This window comes from Cydia splendana, chromosome 9, assembly GCF_910591565.1.
Source record: "Cydia splendana chromosome 9, ilCydSple1.2, whole genome shotgun sequence".
NCBI classification, from domain to species: domain Eukaryota; kingdom Metazoa; phylum Arthropoda; class Insecta; order Lepidoptera; family Tortricidae; genus Cydia; species Cydia splendana.
The window spans coordinates 18038274-18059618 of record NC_085968.1 but is presented as its reverse complement, the minus strand read 5'-3'; the positions used below and the strand labels follow the sequence as shown (position 1 = coordinate 18059618).

Sequence of the window (21345 nt, the reverse complement as noted above, 5' to 3'; positions counted from 1 at the left end):
GTGTAGTGCGTAGCACGGCGCTTCTTGGGCAGACTGACGTTGTACTCGGAGCGTATTGCAACATTCATACGGCCCGATTCGAACTTTAAGATACGTCAAATATTATTATTACGTCTGGATTAGATGTCAGTGTCAAAAGTGACGTTACTTCAAACAAAAACGTCACTTTTGACACTGACATATATCTGATTAGATATCAGTGTCTATCGTATCTAGACATAATATTTGACGTAAATATCTTAAAGTACGAATCGGGCCGATAAACAAATGGAAGCGGCATCGGCATTGTAACTTCGTTTAGCGGCACACATAAATACTTGCAGCTTATGTTACTGGCCCCAATAATTATGTAGGTAAGTACAAGCGAAGTAGACAAGACGAGAATAGTAACTATTAAATAACCTATTTTTTTTTTAATTATACCAAAAAAATAAATTTCATGACAAAAATGTCTTACATCATTTTGAAAAAAAGCCGACTACTTTTCAAACTGCTGGATCGATTTATCGAATATAGCTAAGAACCACCGCAAGGAAACTCGCTTTCGTGTATAAAAACTGCATCGAAATTGGTTCATCTGATGGAGAGCTATAACAGACAGACAGACATTGGCGTCAATACACCCCTCTTTTTACGTCAGTATCCTCTCTTGTACACTTGTCATTGTAATTTTAGCGCTTTTCTGCTATCTTCTTATTATATCTTTAATCTAAAAATAGTACAACAATCGCCGGGTCAAGATTAATCACGCACAGAACATCAGATATTATCGTCGCCCCAGTAATTAGACATTGTCGTACAATGACGACACGTCATCAGCCTCCGTTAATTTAATATTCCTTGTACAATACGGACAAGAACACAATTAGTCTTGAGGGCCTTGCCGGCGAAATATAGTACGAATACGTGCCCGGCTGCTCGTTTTGTATGAAAAATTAATGCTGGTAAATAACTGAATGTAGTTTGGCTTAGTGTGCTTTTGTAACTACGCAAGGAGGCAAAATCCAAACTAAGATTTCATATCTGTACGAATATACATGTGAAAATTATTTCAAAAAGGCTTTTGAAATTGACCATGAGAGATATTTAAGGTCAATGTGGCTAATTCCGACTTAGGGGCTATTCCGTCTACGAGCGTATATTTCTTTGATTTTCAATCGTAGGAAAAAAACCATTTGCTTTTGATTGCTGAAACTAAAAGCAATCGCTAGCCTCATTAAGAATTTTTACCATGTCGATCTGGTTTAAGTTACGCCACACTCATAGAATATTCAAGAAATATGGCCAATTTGACGTCTACGTCGCAAAACTAATCTCAATAGAACTAAATATCGCTCTTGTACTCGAGTACATACACAAAAACGGAATGGTTTTTTTTTTCAGAGATGACACTGAATAATTTTTTGAGTTGACCCCGGACGAGATTGCATCTCAAATCATATTTGGCGGAAATTAAGGGAAGGGGACATCTGGAATAAATTTCGATTTGGGTCGAGAGGAGAGGGCCTCAATGAATATCCTTTATCGAAGTTTTAACTTTGTATTGAATAATGGTGACATTTCATTACAATATCAGATGTACAAGATCGATGCTCGTTACCTAGGTTTTGGGAACGTTTCGTCATCGGAGGCGTGAAAGCGTCGTGGTACATATTGATTCGTCACACGTACAACGACATCTGAAATGTTATATTCCTATGTACCTATAGTTAATATTGTTTTAACATTATTTGCAACGAGTGTCACTCGTAATTGGGTATATTATACAGGGTGGCTAAAAATAACTGCATTACCGTTGCCAGGGAGGTTTTGGGATTATACTGAGCAACTTTTACTATGAGACCAACCCCGAAATCGCGAAAAAAAAATTATCCTCCCATAGAAAATGGACCAGCCAAAATGTATGAAACAGCCAAATTTTTTTTCGCGATTTCGGGGCCCTTGGCAACGGGAATGCAGTTATTTTTTAGCCACCGTGTATATCAAGCGAAATGCTGTTACAGTAAATATAAATACATTAAAAATAGATGGCAAATAAAAAAGTACAAACGTATAACTACATAAGTGCATTCAATAAAATGAAACTTTGCTACCCAGATAAATAGTGAAGCTATTTTTTTGATATTTTCGAAAAATTTTGAATTGCCTATTTATGTCTGTGTTGATACTATATGTTAAAAACATAGGCCAGTATTTGTTGTCATACAACCGGGTAAAAATAGGGACACAGTTAAACTGGCCCTTGTAACGCGATGCATCCGATAAGTATTGTGAATAACAGCCTTCTGATCTCTAGCTACGAGTGTCCAAGCCTGTTTAAGACGACATCCGACTGGTTTTACGGCATGTTTTACGTCGCGACAGCCTCAAGACGACGTGAAATTTACGATTTCCCGGTGACAAATTAAAAACGAGTTAGTTTACAACCGCGAGATAAAATAATAAAAAAGGAAAGCTATTACAGGAAAAGGACGCGACAATGTTATCCCCGCTAATAAATAGCTTGTATGACATCCGCCTCGTATCCGCGTTAGGGAAAACAATCTTCCTTGTTTGAAAAGAAACGAGCGAATACATTTTTGCGAACTGTGACAGACTAACTTTAATGCAGGTATTTTTGTTGTTCTCAAAATCAGTTCAATAACCTATGAGCAGCTATAAGTTAGTAAGTATCAATTGTGGAGTAGCCATTAACCGGCGTTCTCCTTAGTCGAAACTCTATGACCAATGGTCATACACATAGTATGGACTGACGTTTATCTGACATTTTTATTTTTACGTGACGCAAAAATCATCAGGCTGTTCAATACAGAATATTACAGACAAGGCGTCTCCATTTGGTTATATCTTCCAAGTACATATATGTTAGAAAAAGGAAAATGAAACGATTGAGGAACATACGGATTGTGTGACTCAGACATAATAGCACGAAGAAAAGAATTCTAAACTTAAAAGTACACTGACAGTTTCGTATCTGTATTGTATGTATAGGTACCTACGACTTGTAGGTATGTGTGGCATCTCAATATTCAATATCTATACCTACCTATTGAAATACATGCCGCTGAAATACTGAATAAGACGGCGGAAGAGGAAATGTTTAAGGTGTGGGTGGAACGACAACAAATTGTGTACTATACGGTGACTTGGACTTGGAGCCATGCCAAAGGCCTATCTAATGAATATCGTAGCGATTTAACTCCTTCTTCTTCACTTTTACAAACTTTCTGACAACTTCACAACAAAAACTAATATGGTCAACGTTTATCAACTTAGGTTAGGCACCCATTTTATCAACTTAGGTTAGGCACCCATTTTATCAACTTAGGTTAGGCACCCATTTTATCAACTTAGGTTAGGCACCCATTTTATCAACTTAGGTTAGGCACCCATTTTATCAACTTAGGTTAGGTACCCATTTTTAACCCTTAACTATTAGGTAAGATTACTTACATACAAAGCCTTTGACATAGGTTGATTGCATTTTAATCCATTAGCCCGCCTGTAGGTACTTTCGGTTGACGAATCAGAATCCACCTGAGGTACGAACCTAATACCTGTAAAGCCCCCACAAGGCCTGCTCCGTGTCCTATGTCACTTGAAGCTAATCAATTTCAAGCGCACTCCTGTACCAAAGTTTAATACTTTGATGGTTTCAGGGGTTTATTTGAAAAGAGTATCGTAGTTGACGTTAATCGAAGCTCTGAGGGTCCGATGACAAAGGCGCTATCAGTGGAGAGGTGGGCAAACAGCGCAAGTGGGCGCGGACAATCGCCTCCACTCTGTGTGATTAAACCCGAAGAGCCGTTGACATTATTTTACGAGTACGAGTATGATCGACCCGCGCGTGACAAAGTGATAATGGGAATTGATTGATACACAAACATTTATGGAGGGTTTGCGTCGTTTTTACATGAAAGTTGGTTGATTTATGCACTAGTAGATGAATGAGTTTTATGAATTAGTTTTAATTAAAATATGTAGCAGTAAAAATATGTAGCTAAACTTTTTTTAATTTTAATTTACTTTTTTTCATTTTACTTCGTCTTTGGAGGAGCACGATTCTGATTCCCTTGTGATTTTGAGGTATATTTTCTGACATTTTCTCATCAATATGTACAATATGTACATGGGTAATGGTTCTTTGAAACTATCTATGTAAACTAGGACTAATGAAAGCACCCCACGGCCGTACTATGTGTGTTCAGTATTTAATACAGAAAAACACCGAGGCTCGAAATACACACTTCTTCATAGCGACCTGAACAGGAATGTGGACTGATATAAAAACTTTTACAAAAAAAAAGAAAACCGACTTCAAAAAGGATAAAATAAAATATAATCCGTTTTTAAGTATATACTTAAAAACGGATTATATTTTATTTTATCCTTTTTGAAGTCGGTTTTCTTTTTTTTTGTATATACTTAAAAACGGATTATATTTTATTTTATCCTTTTTGAAGTCGGTTTTCTTTTTTTTTGTAAAAGTTTTTATTTTTCCATTTTAATTGTAAGGCATTGTTAACAGCTTATGAGTGACGCGTGACGCATGAATGAAAATAATAATGATGCGTATCACTAAATTCGTAATCATTCCTGTCACTACAGTGCACAAACACAAAATCCATCCTCCGCCCCGCCACTGACCCAATCCTTCAACCCCCAGATCACTCAACCTCACAGCACATCAACCCCTGATCACGGAACCCCTCGACCCTGAAGCCTGAACCACCAACCCTTCAACCGCCATTTCCCGACTCCTCAGTAGCCTTACCATAAGTCTAACACTGACATATTAGCTTAGCGTGTGCGTAACTTACTTTCTATGCGTCTCGCTCGTACTGGCATCCTATTAGTGCGAGCGAGATGTACATATAGAAAGTAAGTTACGAAGACGATAGCGAAGATGTAGTATCAAACTCGTGGTAAGGCTACAGTTGTACTTCATCAAATGGGTTATTAACGGGAGGAAATGTTTGAGTTACTATAAAAAACAACGATGTCGCCATACTCGTACCTTTAAAAATTGAGGAGTTCCCTCATTTCCTTATGAATTCCGTCAGCAGATTATAACCAACAATATTATGGGAACACCTTGGAGGTAACTTCGTTCAAACAAAAAAATAATTACTCAAATCGGACCACGGGTTCCGGAGTAATCTACACTTATAAAATTATCATCATTTATCATCAACAATCATCATCATCAGGTCCACTCCATCAAATTAGTGGTTTTTAAGAGGAAATGCTTGATTTGCTTAAGACAATACCCAAATCACCATACATGTGCCTTTAAAAATTGAGGAGTTCCCTCAATTCTTCACGGATCCCATCATCAGAACATCACCAGATTAATGTGGGACGCTCTTGGAGGCAGTTCCCTTCAAACAAAAAAAGAATTGCTCAAATCGGACCACGGGTCTCGGAATAATCGCTGAACGTCGTACATTTTAAGAAATCGTCATGATTATCATCAAAACAATCATCATCATCAGGTCCACTTCATCAAATTGGTGGTTTTCGAGAGAAAATGCTCGAGTTGCTTAAGAAAACACCCAAATCACCCTACATGTGCATTTAAAAATTGAGGAGTTCCCTCAATTCCTCATGGATCCCATCATCAGAACAGCACCAGATTAATGTGGGACCACCTTGGAAGTACCTGCTTTCGAACAAAAAAAGAATTACTCAAATCGGCCCACGGGTCTCGGAGTAATCTATGAACATACATAAAAAAAAAAATAACATAGCCACAACCGAATACAGAACCTCCTCCTTCTAAAACTTTTTACAAAAAAAAGAAAACCGACTTCAAAAAGGATGAAATAAAATATTATCCTTTTTTAAGTCTATGCGTTACCAACTGATATGTTTGAAGTCGGTGCCAAGCCAAATTTTGAATCATACCATGATTTTGGTGCGTTTCGATAAGGATGTAGGTACCTACGTTGGATTGCCTTACACGACGACAATGAACTTTCTGTAGGTACAGTCGACGTTAAAAATATGTTTACACTTTTCGCCTTATTACAAAGGAGTAAGGTCAACATCATCATCATATCAGCCAGAGCACGTCCACTGCTGGACATAGGCCTCCCCCAAGGAAAGCATCCAGTGGAAAGGAGTAAGGTGCAAAAGTGTAAACATATCATTGACAACGACTGTACCTAAGAACACACCTCAGAACACACGATCAATCCTTCTTGGCGCAGTCCGTACTATGTTTGTCGGCATATTAGTGTAAATCTAATGCATTTTTTTGCCGTCGTATTTTTTAAAGAGCAAGTTTTTACTAATGCTCGAACAGTCTATAGCACGCAAGTGTGCTATTGGGACTGAGTTATTTCCCGTTCCTTATCCAGAGGACTAAGTACATTTCAAAATATAAAACAATTCAAGGATGTTACCTTCTTGCCAAATTTCACCTAAAGCGGTTCAGTTGTTTAGCCATGAAAAGGCGACAAAAAGGCAGACAGAATTACTTACACAATTATAATAGTTATTAGTACAGTTCTAATGGGATTTATAGCCATAAAGCTGATTATTTTTGACTGGTATTGTTATTACATGGCTTGGCACCGACTTCAAACATATCAGTTGGTAACGCATAGACTTAAAAAAGGATAATATTTTATTTCATCCTTTTTGAAGTCGGTTTTCTTTTTTTTGTAAAAAGTTTTTATTTTTCCATTTTTAGTTTTAACGCATTGTTAAGAGCTTCTACTTTAATAAATATTAAATATGTAATCAGGAATTTTCTCTAGTCCGTCTGGGAAATTATAATTCCTGTCACTACACTAAATCCATCCTCCGCCCCGCCACTGATCCCTCCCCCAATCCCTCCTTCCCTCAACCCCCAGATCACTCAACCTCACAGCGCATCAACCCCTGATCCAGGAACCCCTCGACCCTGAACCAGCAACCCTTCAACCGCCATTCCCCGACCCCTTAACTCCTAAACCCTGTACCCGTACCATGAGTCACTGACAGTGTCAAAACTTACATTATACGGTAACATCTACGTAATTTACCTTCTATACATCTCTTTCGCACTAATATGCGAGTACGAGCGAAATGCATAGAAAGTAAGTAACGTTCTCGATAGCGTTTATGTCAGTGCCAAACTGGTGGTAGCCACACTACCCCCGGTCAGTAGCCTTACCAGCTTACCACGAGTTTGACATTGATATATTCGCTAGCGTGTGTGTAACTTACTTTCTATGCATCTCGCTCGTACTGGCATATTAGTGCGAGCGAGATGCATAAAAAGTAAGTTACGAAGACGTTAGCGAATATGTCAATGTCAAACTCGTGGTAAGGCTACTGATCGGGGGTAGTGACAAACTCATGGTAAGGCTACTGTTGCACTACATCCAATTGGTGGTTTTCGGAAGCAAATGCTCGAGTTACTTTAGAAAACACCGAAATCGCTTTACACGTGCCTTTAAAAGTTGAGGAGTTCCCTCAATTCCTCATGGATTCCATCATCAGACCAGAACCAAAAATAATACGGAAACACCTTGGAGGTAACTTCTTCAAAACAAAAAAAGAATTACTCAAATCGGATCACAGGTGCTGGAGTAATCGCTGAACATACTACATTATAAATCATCATCATTATCATCAAAACAATCATCATCATCAGGTCTACTTCATCAAATTGGTGGTTTTCGGGAGAAAATGCTCGAGTTGCTTAAGAAAACACCCAAATCACCATGCATGTACCTTTAAAAATTGAGGAGTTCCCTCAATTCCTCATGGATCCCACCATTAGAACAGAACCAAATTAATATGGGACCAACTTGGAGGTAGTTCCTTTCAATTAAAAAAAGAATTACTCAAATCGGACTACGGATGTCGGAGTAATCGGTGAACGTACATAGAAAAAAAAAAAAAGATAGCCACAACCGAATACAGAACCTCCTCCTTCTATGAAATTGAAGTCGGTTAATGAAATGGAAGTCGGTTAAAAATACCGCCGCTCCGCTTCTTTTTTGTGAACTGTCGAAACACTCCTTTTTCGAATACATTTTTAGTGCTTTATTTCCTACACGTTATGAAATTATTTAAACTACAATCAACATCACTATTTCTCGCGCTTGCTTTGCGTGTTTGTTTTTTAATTAGCATCACACAAATATTCTATTTAGTCTGCGGTCTGCTGCGGCCGGTAGCGGTGTATTTTGCACATTGGTCAGCCGTATTCAAATGCCAAAAGCAGGATTCTGCGGTCGTGAATGGGGCAGGTGAAATAGAGCACGGACAGTACTGTCGAAATTAATACAACGGTTTCCGTACCCAGTGTATATAAACGGAATTCTTGAGTTTACTATTACTGATGTTTGCTAATGCACAACTCTAATGATGCTCGGTGGAGCAACGGAACAGACGAATAGATGTTCTGTGTTGAGGTTTAAGATTTTCCACTTCCTGAAACATTTTCATATAGTAATTATCTGGTCTGGGGATTATTATGTTTAGTGAATTGTGCATTACGCTAATGATGTCACTTCACCAGTTAGCTTTCTTAACAAGGCCAACTAGAGAAGACAGTATTTTAAGTAATGGATAAATCCTTTTTATACATATATAAAAAAAATCGCAGTAAATAAAATCATGTTAGTTCTAAGTAGGTAATGAAGATAATAAACTTTCTTACTGTCCGATTCTAACTTTAAGATACGTCAATCAATAGATCTAGAAACTATATTATGGATTATATGTGTCAGTGTCAAAAGTGACGTTTTTGTCACCTTGGTTATATACGCCCCATTCTGTGACTTTATGTAATCCTATCTTTACATTCTTCATATCTAGGTCTTTTAAATATCTTCATATACAGACATAGAAGTTTTTGTGGCATAAACGAGTGTTTGAGAAAATGAAACATCGATAAATCTGTCATCGATAAGTCTGTAAGAGATTAATACTTAAAAGATGTAACTTCTACTTGCTGTAAATTACCGACAAATTTTAAGAACCCAAATCAATTATAAACTGGTACATAATTTCTTTATTACTATATTTAGTGTAGGTACTTAAAAATAAAAACGTAAACTGTAGTATACAGTGCCAAAAGAATAGAAAACTAACAATATATCAAAAAAGATATCGAACGTGTTGTGTACTTCGCGGTAGCTATGTTATTGTACAGTGTTATAAATATCTATGATAAAGTTAAGGTAACATCGATAACAGACATGAGACAATCACTTTATTTTGCCACAATAACTTCTATGTCTGTTATGTATTGTTGCAGGCCTTCCTCGAGATGGCAGAGGAGATATCCGCGGTGGCGATGGTGGCGTACTTCGGCGGGTGCGTGGCGCAGCTGCGCGGGCGCGCCGTCTACGTGCAGTTCTCCAACCACAAGGAGCTCAAGACCGACCAGACGCACAGTAACGCCGTAAGTTACATGTCTACTTATTTTTTTGCTATAGGGTCTTGAAGGTTTACAAACATATATATTCCTGATCATTTTGCATCGGAACTGGACAAGGCCTTTTCGCACTTTTGTCATTTTTTTTGGTGGTCACAAATCAAGAAAATCTAGGTTTATTTATTGGTATAATCATAATCGGAAGCCCCAGGAGAACGCCTGCTATATAAAAGTAGGTATCTGAGATGGTAATTCTATTTGCAGTTGGCCCTGTCCTCAAAACTTTACCGACCCTTAGATTTACGGCCCGATTCGAACTTTAAGATACATACGTCAAATATTACGTCTAGACACTATATGGATTAGATATTTGGATAATGATACTATATGGATTGTCACTTTTGACACTGACATATCTAATCCATATCGTATCTAGACGTAATATTCGACGTATCTCAAAGTACGAATCGGCCCGTTAGAGTTTTAATATACAAAGCTAAAAGCTACGCTTAGTTGAGCTATGCCGTAGCCCGTAGTACCTACATTTTTTCCGCTTACTAGCGAAGGTACGGTTAGTATAACAACCGTAATACACCAATTGCAACTATAGTATATAGTACTACGAATACTTTTTGCCTATAACGGACTCACATAATTATTTCCAGTAAACAATAAATATAATTAAACAAACGTCAATTTAACTCCACGTTCGAAAATCAGCACTCTATCTAATTAGCAAAGATTATCATTTGATTTGTACCTAAATCGCGTACTCGCATACGTAATTGAAAACGGTTGAATCCGGCTCAAAACGTACATCGTTACTAATGACGTAACGATAGTTCAATTAGCCCTATTACAACTACAAGCGGATTATCGTACGCCACGCGATCGAGCATTAAGGCCGACGCGACGGTACCAATTGGGAAATTTAACCCCCGGGCTATGGCCTGCAGCCGACCTGTTAATTTAATCTTTGTTGGGGGCATCAAGGACCCACAATTTAGATAACAGTATTCAATAAGCTTGTACAGTTCGCCGCAGTTTGGTCTGTATCTACGGATACATGGGAACGTGGCACCTACGCGTCAGCGATCATACAAAACGACTGGAGTCATTTTTTTCGTTGTGTAAGTTGTTTATCAATAGGGCGGCATCGCTTAACGCGTCGCAGTTTTCCGAGATAAGTGAATATTGAACTGTACTAAAAGTAATCTTCCGCTTTTACTTATAAACTTTAGGTATGTATCCGTTTTTTTAATAAAGGCCAACGTGATGCTACGCCAACAAAGCATATCTATAACTTTTAATCTATTATTTATTGGCATATTACAAACATTAGACCTAGCCAAAATACGAACAACTACATGAGCGAAGTAGAAAATAAAATATCAAAATTGAGAACAAAAATCGTGTCTAGAGAAGAATCGTTTTAATTTTAAATGTCCTCCTAGTCGTGGCACTTTTTATACATCAAATTTTGACGCCGTGCTAACGAGAAGACGTCATGTTACAATTTTACAAATACACAACAGACTTATTTTTATTTTGTGTTTTTGACATGTACATTTACATTGTATTAAACGATCTGAATCTGAATCTTAATCATAGACAATGTCATAGTTTCAACATGCTTTCAACACGAAACTTGTATCCCTAAAAAAATAAGTCTGAATTGTTACTCTTCAGATTATTGCGGCCAAGTGTACGGGCTTCGTACTCCGAGCGACGCTGTTCGGATTTGATTGAGTTACCAAACTATGACTGTTGTCCGTCTATCCACCCCTGATAACACAAACGTGAGCGCCTTGAGTTCGTCCTTTACATATCAGATTTGGGAGCTCAAAAATATCCCTTGTATTTCAGTTTTTACTAATACAAATATTTACACGTTTTACAACTGTCGATGTTGATTTATTCTAGTAGTAAGGTAACTAAATTTGATACAAATGAAATAATTAATAACCTTCATGATTTATGGCATGATTTTGTTGTGATTAAATTATAAAACGTATGCAGTACTGACATTGCCCTTTTTTTTCAAATACCTAATAAATAATACTTTTATTTTTCTTAATAAATAATAAAAACTTATAAGGAATGGAGCCCATTTTATATAAAACCACTATGTTTTTTAAAAAGCGTGGCAAAGAAATCTGGAACAACGCAATGAGATGATATATATTTTTCTTAGTAATAATAATATAAACAGCAAATTCATCACGAGGATTAACAATGTTTAATCTCTTAGTCTCATCGTGTAATTTAGCTAAAGCAATGTATTTTTATTTAGCCCACCGGCCATAATTGGTAGGGGCTTACACCGCGCAAAACTAATAACATTTTACAATAGTGATGGGCCCTCAATTTGTTAGCCTCATCCGCCACCACAATGGGATGGGAGATCAATATTTTCGGTAACAAAACACCCCACGGGAGGATTAATTAAGACGCTTAATTAGTTTCATTTACCCACGAAACCTATCAAAAACAACCCTCGGCCTCTGACGCTTGATTATTTCAGTAGGAAATGCTTTTTACCTGAATGAAGCCTGTGCCAATCACGAAAATGCAGGTTTGTTTATTCAATGTTGCCTTATTATATGAGGACGGTTTTGATCCCAAAGTCTGCGTAATCCCTCACAATAAACGTTGGCTGATTTTCAACATAATAAAATGTACCAAATAATTTAAAACTGGTTCACAAATTTATATACGTGGCCTAATGATGTTTTTATATAACAGCAGCCCAAATTGCTGTGTATTGGTGTCTCGGGAAATATTTTTTAAAGCATTATTATATTTTCTATTTATGTTTATTGTTTTAATGTGAATGTGTTATGCTTACAATGTACCACCACCAGCGTCACCCTATGACCAGTGACCACGTATTCAAACTTAATCACTGCACTGTCTAAAACGTCAAGCAGTTAGTTTGACCTAACTTAGTAGTAGCACAATCAATTAATGAATTAAATATAGCAGGTCTCAGGCAATTTTACATAACACGTTGCCCTATATTAATTAAAATAACACCAATTAGAACAAAGCCTTGATCGTCGCCGTCGTTAGACAATATTGTCACACGCAAATTATTAGGCATTATGATAGTATAATAGATTGTTTGTTCTGATTGCCAACAGCAAACAACCGTCAACATGTGGCTAATTAATGTAATGATTAATTCTAAATAGATACGTGCGTCTATTTGATCGGATCGTTTACACACCTTTCAATGCATCATTAAGTTTGCGATACAATAGTTTGCGCTTCTATGATAGGAACAAAGGACAGCTAAATGCAAAGTGGAAAACTGGAGAATGATATGAAAACAGGATAATACTAGGTTAGGGGGCGTCCATTACAAGCACCTGCTAAATCTCTCTCTCTCCTCCTTCCTTGCCGTATCCGGCAATGGCGACTCCATCAACAATTCTTATCCGGATTTTGAAATGCCCTGATGTGGCTCGCAAAACCAAACTTTGTCTTGAAGATGCGGTCTCACGATGGGCAATGGAGTTCTCCATTCGAGTTGCGGGTGTATGTGTAAGGAGGGCTTAGGTCGTGTCTTGTGGATATGACGCTTAGCATCTAGGTCTTCCAGACCTACCTGCTAAATACTGTATAGTGGGCAAACATTTCTGTTTAGTCCAGTGGTTGACTGGCAGAGAATGCCATAAGGCATTAAAGTCCGGCGTTTGTACTTTTTGCTTGTTTTTGTGCAATAAAGTTTTAAATAAATAAATGCCTTTAAATCAAAACAATGTTTCATACATATATAATTATATATACGAATTGACAGAGGGAACTGCGGACAGAGAAGAATTCTTCAAGAACTTGTTAAATCACTACCTACGGAAAATAATCGTTCAGGGCTTTTCAACTGCCACCCTTGTCCTTCGTAGGGAATTAATCCTCACAGCAATACTAAGGGTTTGAAATCAGTGAAGCATTGGCTCAAATAATTGCGACTATGATTTGACGCGTGTCTTCCTTCCGACCCGTTCGCTCCCCGCGTATTCTCATTCATACAAGAGTACAAGATCATCGAGTTCTTGAATAAACCAGTGTAAAATGACCTCGGCTTAGGTAAAAAATTGTATATATGCGGAGAGCACACATCGACTAGCTTCAGTAGGCTGTGATCGGTGAGCAATTGAAATGAAACCTGCTTAGTAATGACGACTCGACTGGGGCACTCGTCTCGATGTCGTTACACCATTATCAATGTTCTATTTCCCTCTCCTTTCGATGCTTTGTATGTGCCTATGTACGTCGGTATATTTATCTGCGTTTACAACATAGATATATGCATAATGCACGATTTTTAAATTCAGTTCATTCGATGGATTTCATTTTATATACTTCGCCCTTCGTCAATAAGATGAGCTTCTGTTGGTTCACCGATTTTACTACGCCAATTTTGGGTGGCAGTTTTATTTTATTTAACTTGCTCATGAATGATATCGAAATAAAACGGTAAACGTACTATTTTGTTTCGTTTAAAAAGATATTCAACTTCCAAAGTTTCAAAAACTAAAGTGAAACTCGATATTACCCACTTCGTTAGGGGATAAAACTCATTTAAAACCTTCATTAAAGGATTAGGACACTAAGTGCGCCCTCAATATTTGTACTTTTTTAAATATCTTATTTGTTACTGAGGCCGCGTTTAGCAACAATTTAAAACGTTTATCTGTAGAATTGAAAGTAGTCATGTGACGACCGAAGAGCTGGCGGCTACCTCGCACAACGTATCAGCATTGCGATACAGCGAGGAAATGCCGCCAGCATACTTGGTACAATGCCTCAAGGGCCTATTTTAGATTTAAGCTAGTTATTAATTTAGTTTAGTAGTATCACTGTATATATATTGTCATGTGGTTGTGTACCTAATATACCTACATATATTAGGTACACCGTCTTAAACTCCATAGCATAATTTAGTCTATTGCCTTTGTCACTATTTGGGGATATCATTGTATTAGTGCACTATTAAAACTTATAATGAGGGTCGCACAATAAAACTGATAGGCATCGTTATGGCGGTTGTTCTTCAAACCGTTTGCAAAGAATCTTACTTAACCCAAACTTTGAACACTTAACACACGTCTTTACAAAACACTTTTTTAGAATCCAACGTTCCTGTTTCCTGACCTGAATCATTAGTATTCTGAATATTATACAGGGTGGCATTCCCGTTGCCAGGGAGGTTTTGGGATTATACTGAGCAACTTTTACTATGGGACCAACCCCGAAGGGGCTATTCATAAATTACGTCATTTCAAATTAGGGGGGGGGGGGGGTCTGGACATCGGATGACGGTAGCATGAAGTAGGAGGAAATGGGGTCATTTGAAGCATGATTTTTGGATGATTATAGGGGGGGGGGGGGGGGTCAAAAATTGCCAAAAATCGATGACGTAATTTATGGACAGCCCCGAAATCGCGAAAAGAAATTTGGCTGTTTCATTTCTATGGGAGGGTAATTTTATTTTTCGCGGTTTTGGGGGTTGGTCCCATAGTAAAAGTTGCTCAGTATAATGTACTTATTTTTTAGCCAGCGTGTATATTCTATATCATGTTGGTTGAACGAGCATTAATGCGCTGTTTGAATCTAGTCTGTTACGTGAGTCTTGTCAATAAAAACAACTATTTAATACTAGCTTTTCCCCGCGACTTCGTCTGCGTGGAATTAGTGACAGCAGCTAAAGTAGGTATAGCGCCTGGATAATGATAATAGCAATCATTCAATTCGCGCATTGCTTACTTCAATTATTAGGCAATTCATTAACTCTTTCAATTCCACCCCCCCTTTGCACTCTCTTCAGGGATAATTTCCGACATAAAAACTATCCTATGTCCTTCCCCGGGACTCAAACTATTTCTATACCAAATATCAACAAAATCGGTTCAGCGGCTTAAGCGTGAAGAGGTAACAGACAGACAGACAGACAGACATTATAATATTAGTATGGATCTCAATTGATAGATTGATAAACAAACATATATGTATAAACATATTGTCTAATGCTTAAACTCGTAGATTTTTTCCCATTAGTTAGTTTAAGTCGCAGTTTTTGTTAAGCTCTGGAATACATTTTTGTCCGTACTTAGATTAAGTAACGATGCATTTTCAAAGAGCGCTTTAAATGCAGTGCTTTGATCAATCATGCGGTGTGAAAGGTTTTTGTGGTGCTTGAATAGAACTCGCTAAGTGCGAGCGAAGTTATTTTGTGGCGCCGACGTCGCCAGAACATCTGCCTCTGGTCGGCTGAAAGATTGCGGCCAACAAATAAGACCTTTTATATTATTTCAGACGCCGCCCGCCGTACTTTTAAAGATGAGCTTTGGATTCGAAAATATGCTCCAAATTCTGTATAAGCTTTGTGGTGCAAAGAAGCGCAGACATGCATTAGGATATTATCAGTGCATGCGAATTGACAAAAATCCACTTTCATTGAAACCTTCAAAGGCCGGTGCAAATAACAAAAGGGTTAATATTTCCAAAAGCCATCGGTTCCTGTCTTGCAAAACAAAACATACGCAAGAAAATGTGACACAGAAAAAATAAGAAGAACGGAGGGGCAACTCAACGCGAATTTGTACGGCAGCCTTTGCCGTCGGCGCCAGGCTTAGCATGACATGGTTAAAGCCTTATTTTTGTGTGGCCTGCCCGCTTGTCAGCCCGGCGCGGGGCACAAAGCCATGTGGAAATATAGGATCAAAGAGTGTCGCGCCCCCCTATCGTTACGACCTTCTCACCGTATTTCATTCGACGTTTTTTGATTATACTAAATAAATGTGTTTTTCACGCGCTTTTTTAACAAAATTAGAAGATTAGGGTAGGTATATTTCGTTACATCCAATTATTTAGTAACGCGTTTTTTTTATTCTATTGATCAATATTAACACATCTGAATCTAAAAACCTAGCTTAACAGGATATTTAAATTTTCGGGCACAATGATCGTACAAAGCTTATAAATAGTAATTTATGTTTGATATTTAACATCTTGCCCTAGATAACGCTATAATAGAATGAAATCGACTACTATATAAAGTATCAGCTTAAAACTAAAATATTCGTTGTTTTTAAATATCAGAATCTTAATTTGGAAAATTTCTTGTATAACTAATTATTGCTTCATGCGAAGAATAATTATGTAGCGAATTTTAAGGTAAAAATTCGATTATACTTGACAGCGCACCAAGAAGATTCAGGTGGATGATCTCAATCAGTCACAAGTACTAGTATGAAATTGAATTTCGAATTAATTGTCATTTTCACTGAAGTCAAAGTAATTCTCAAGAGTAATCAATACCTACCCAAAATTTCGGATCCGAACTTAGCTTACGTGAGAAGCAAATGCCATCTAATAAATAAGAGGACGTATATTAAATAAATAAATAAATATTAAGGACATTTTTACACAAATTGACTAAGCCCCACGGTAAGCTCAAGAAAGCTTGTGTTGTGGGTACTCAGACAACGATATACATAATATATAAAGGCTGCTATTTAACTGATCACCAGATTTATTAAAATTTAATACCAAAAAAATCTATTTTACCACCCTAAAATAATGAATGATCACCAAAATTATAACACCATTTTAATGTGAAATGATTACCAATTTTATTACATTTTACTATCCTATTAAAGGAAATGACACCAAACTAATCATTATTAACCCAAAAATAGTAAATGATTACCAAATTTCAAACCCCATTTTAATGTGCAATGATAACCAAATTTTTACATCTTGCTATCCTATTAAAGAAAATGACACCAAAATAATCACTGTAAACCCAAAAATAGTAAATGACCACCAAAATTAGAACTCCATTTTAATGTAAAATTATAACCAAATTTTTAAATCTCGCTATCCTATTAAAGCAAATTACTCCAAAATAATCATTGTAAACCCAAAAATAGTAAATGGCCACCAAAATAGTTACCACATTTTAATTAAAAAATGTGCATATATTTAATGTATCGTTATCCTATTAAATTAATTGATCCATTTCGTCACCTTTTTCTAGTAGCATTTTATTTCTGTAACAGTCGCAGTTCTAACCTAACCTAACCCACTTTTCTAGAACATTTCGTTTCTTTAAGGGTCGCAGTTCAAACCAAACCTAACCCACTTTTCTAGTAGCATTTCTTTTCTGTAAGGGTCGCAGTTCAAACCTAACCTAACCCACTTTTCTAGTAGCATTTCTTTTCTGTAAGGGTCGCAGTTCAAACCTAATCTAACCCACTTTATTAGTAGCATTTCTTTTCTGTAGGGGTCGCAGTTCAAACCTAACCTAACCCACTTTTCCAGTAGCATTTATTTTCTGTAAGGGTCGCAGTTCAAACGTAACCTAACCCACTTTTCTAGTAGCATTTCTTTTCTGTAAGGGACGCAGTTCAAACCTAACCTAACCCACTTTTCTAGTAGCATTTCTTTTCTGTAAGGGTCGCAGTTCAAACCTAACCTAACCCACTTTTATAGTAGCATTTCTTTTCTGTAATGGTCGCAGTTCAAATCTAACCTAACCCACTTTTCTAGTAGCATTTCGTTTCTGTAAGGGTCGCAAGTTCAAACCTAACCTACCTTACTTTTCTAGTAGCATTTCGTTTCTGTGAGGGACGCAGTTCCAACCTAACCTAACCCAGTTTTCTAGTGGCATTTCGTTTCTGAAAGGGTCGCAGTTCAGACCTAAACTAACCCACTATTTTAGCAGCATTTCGTTTATGTAAGGGTCGCAGTTCTAACCTAACCTAACCTAACGCACTTTTCTAGTAGCATTTCGTTATGCTACTAGAAAAGTAGGTTAAACTGCTATCAGTTAAGTTAGGTTAGCACTGCGATGCGAGTAGCATAACGAAATGCTACTAGAAAAGTAGGTTAGGTTAGGTAGGTATGCGGTGCGGGGTACGGCGGGTTGAGCGGGAGGGGCTAGTAATTTTGGCATCAGTTTACTTTATTTGGTAATATGTATAAATTTTTTGGTAATCATAGTGGTTTATTTAGGTGTAAATATCGTATTAATTTGGTCTTCAAGATTTGGTGATCATTAATGATTTTTGGTGATCATTCAATATATTTGGTATTTGAATACAATTTGAAGTGCAGTCGTAATTAAAACGGTGGTACTTTTGTATTTTTAGGCCTTATTTTTTTGGTGTTCAGTAATGTTTTTTGGTAAGCATGATTTTTTTATTTAGGGTACCAAAGTATTTTTTGGTGGTCATTATATTTGTAGCCATATATAAATACAATACTCTTAGCAATACTTATATTTTGCCGAAGGGTGTCAAGTTTCGGCGGTTCCGCGGCCGGCTCCCAGACACTGCGGGGTTGCGTAATGCATCGCAACCATAATGTGATGTAGTAGTTTTAAGGTGTTTATGTATGGGTCACTAGTTGCCTGAAATAAAAATTTTCATTCATATAAATTTTTATTCATTCAATATCCAAAGACGCTTACAGCCATATTCGAACTTTAAGATACGTCAAATAATAGATATAGAGTCAGTGTCAAACAACTGTCAAAAGTGATGTTTTTGTTTGTAGAAACCTCACTTATGATACTTGTTTGACACTGACATATCCGATCCATATCGTTTCCATATCTATTATTTGACGTATCTTAAAGTTCGAATATGGCTGTTAGTTAAATTTATAGATAACACAATAAGACAAGCTTCAATGAAGTTTGTTTTCGACTGTGTTTCACAAACATCTGCTGAATTATGACAATGAATAATTCTCTCAATGCATAAGCAGTAATATAATTATATGTATATCTACCCACTGTGTTTAAGAAAGTCGGTTATAGAAATACTGACAGACAACGCACAACCTATTAAACTGTTGAAGCTATAGGGGCTAGAATTTTAAACATTCTTGAAATATCGTAGAGCTCCACTGAGGATTATTTGGAATTAAGAATGAGGTTGAATGTGTTTAATGGCTTCTACACAGATGAAGTCGTGGGCGCAGGCTAGTTAATAAAATTATATTTGATATATCAACCCATATTTGGCCATGTTTACATATATAGTAGGGAAGTCCTGTCAGTGACTTCGTCCGTGCATATATCGTTAAACTAAATTAAGCACCATAATAATAAGTACCTACCTACATACAGCCCATACAGGTCTTAAGCAAAGCGCAGACCAAATTTCCTCCTTGATATGTTCGTCGCTATATTACTGCACTAGTATTTATACGAATTATACGCATTAAATTTGTCATTATGGTTGGCTAGATCGAAGTAAATAACACAAACATAGTTCCCGATTTGTGTTTATTAAGTACCTAATACAGTTTAAATGAACTCCTTCGCTTCTATTTATAAACCAATATCCACTAAATAAACATAACTAAGCGTTAAATAAGTAGGCAATAATTAATTAGATCCATTAGAAAATCGACGTTCCATTTACCGTTGTTGATTGATTTTGTTATCTAAACAAAGCACTTACCGCAATGTTGGCTGAACAAACAGAACATAGGGGTAAATACTTGTATGTGTTAGACGACAATTTATCAAGTCATAGGATCTTTTAGAACATGGCTTGTTTCGATTTGGTAGGATTTGGTTTTACCGTCGATACAAACATGCTATAGACTATTTCCCTTAGACTTCTTATTATACACGTAAGTAAAGCGCTTATGAGAACTCGCAGTCCACACAAGACAAAAATAATAAGCCGCAAGTAGAACCACTCAATTGCATGCTGCACTTTTTATGTAAGTACTACAACCTGCATATATTTAAAACGGGGTCCCTTTGTTTCCCATAAAGTTATAAGTCATAATGTATTGTTTGTCATATTATCGTTAGTCATAAAACTGAAACCGTTAACTTTTCAGGATTTTCGTAAGATTATTCTATAGATAGGTTAGGTTAGGTTTGTTTTTTGGCAATCCTGAAAGGTTACGCGTTTCTGAGAAAAACCAATTATGACTAACGAAAATTCGGACAAACAATACATTATGACTTAAAACTATTTGGGAAACAATAGAGGCCCATTTAAAACTAATGAGGCATTATTTCTCAGAATCTAAACTAGAAGGGGTACAATACTACACGTTCATTAAATTAGTTAATAATATGTGATTAATTATTACATGAAATTTTTTTAATATAAACAACATTTACAAATGAGAATGAAAATACAAAAATAAACTCTTTTGAAAAGACACTCCTCAAATGCTATTGAACTCTCAACGCCCAATATAGCCGACGATAGCAGTTGGAGAAGGTAACTGGTCTACTGGCGCCTCGCTCGAAACCGCAGTCGCCCCAGCCTACTAGATGCCCATGTGCGAAGCCCTCGACGAATATCTTCAACCGCCTCGCGATAAAGAATAAACTACACGATTTAAAAAAAAACTGACTTTTATTACGCGGTACAAATATAAAAATACTCCTACAACGATTAGGCGGTACAGCTTCGGATCCCTCAGGTCTTCCTTGGTTTTCTTCCTTTGGTTTTCTTCCTTTTGGTTTTTCCTTTTCGGCTGCTCCTGGTGTACTGTACGATCCGAAGCGGTTCCGTCTTACTTTTATACGAAAAATCAAGAAAGAGAGTCACCTACGATAGGGAGATAAAATCATGTCTTAATTCGCGGAATTAATCGGCCTGTGATTGGTCGCTTACGTCATACGGTCATTTTCGGGTGAATTTTCATTATCCCGCTATCGTTCTGCGACTCATATTACATACATCCGATTAATTACTGACTTAAAACTATTACAAATAGTTAACTACGTTCATTAGTTATAAAAACAAACGATAACAAGTTCACTAGTCCTTACGACTTGGCTTACAATAGATAGGAAAGCGGCCGAAATGAATACAATGGATGGTTTATGGCCCTTTTGCCGACTCGCAGGCCTTTGTCTACCTGTGACTGCCTTATGATTCTTATCTAACTAGGTGACTAGGCTAACGACCTATAATATC

At 37.0% G+C, this 21345-nt stretch overlaps 1 protein-coding gene across 8 annotated transcripts in view; it reads left to right on the top strand.

The window, feature by feature from the left end:
• LOC134793779 (polypyrimidine tract-binding protein 2) overlaps positions 1 to 21345 on the top strand; it is a 635946-nt gene that overhangs the window by 575345 nt on the left and 39256 nt on the right. For all 8 annotated transcript variants that reach the window (XM_063765447.1, XM_063765452.1, XM_063765451.1 and 5 more), the window contains one exon: positions 9260 to 9406. In XM_063765447.1, the coding sequence (XP_063621517.1) occupies positions 9260 to 9406 (147 nt within the window). The remainder of the gene's footprint in view (positions 1 to 9259; positions 9407 to 21345) is intronic.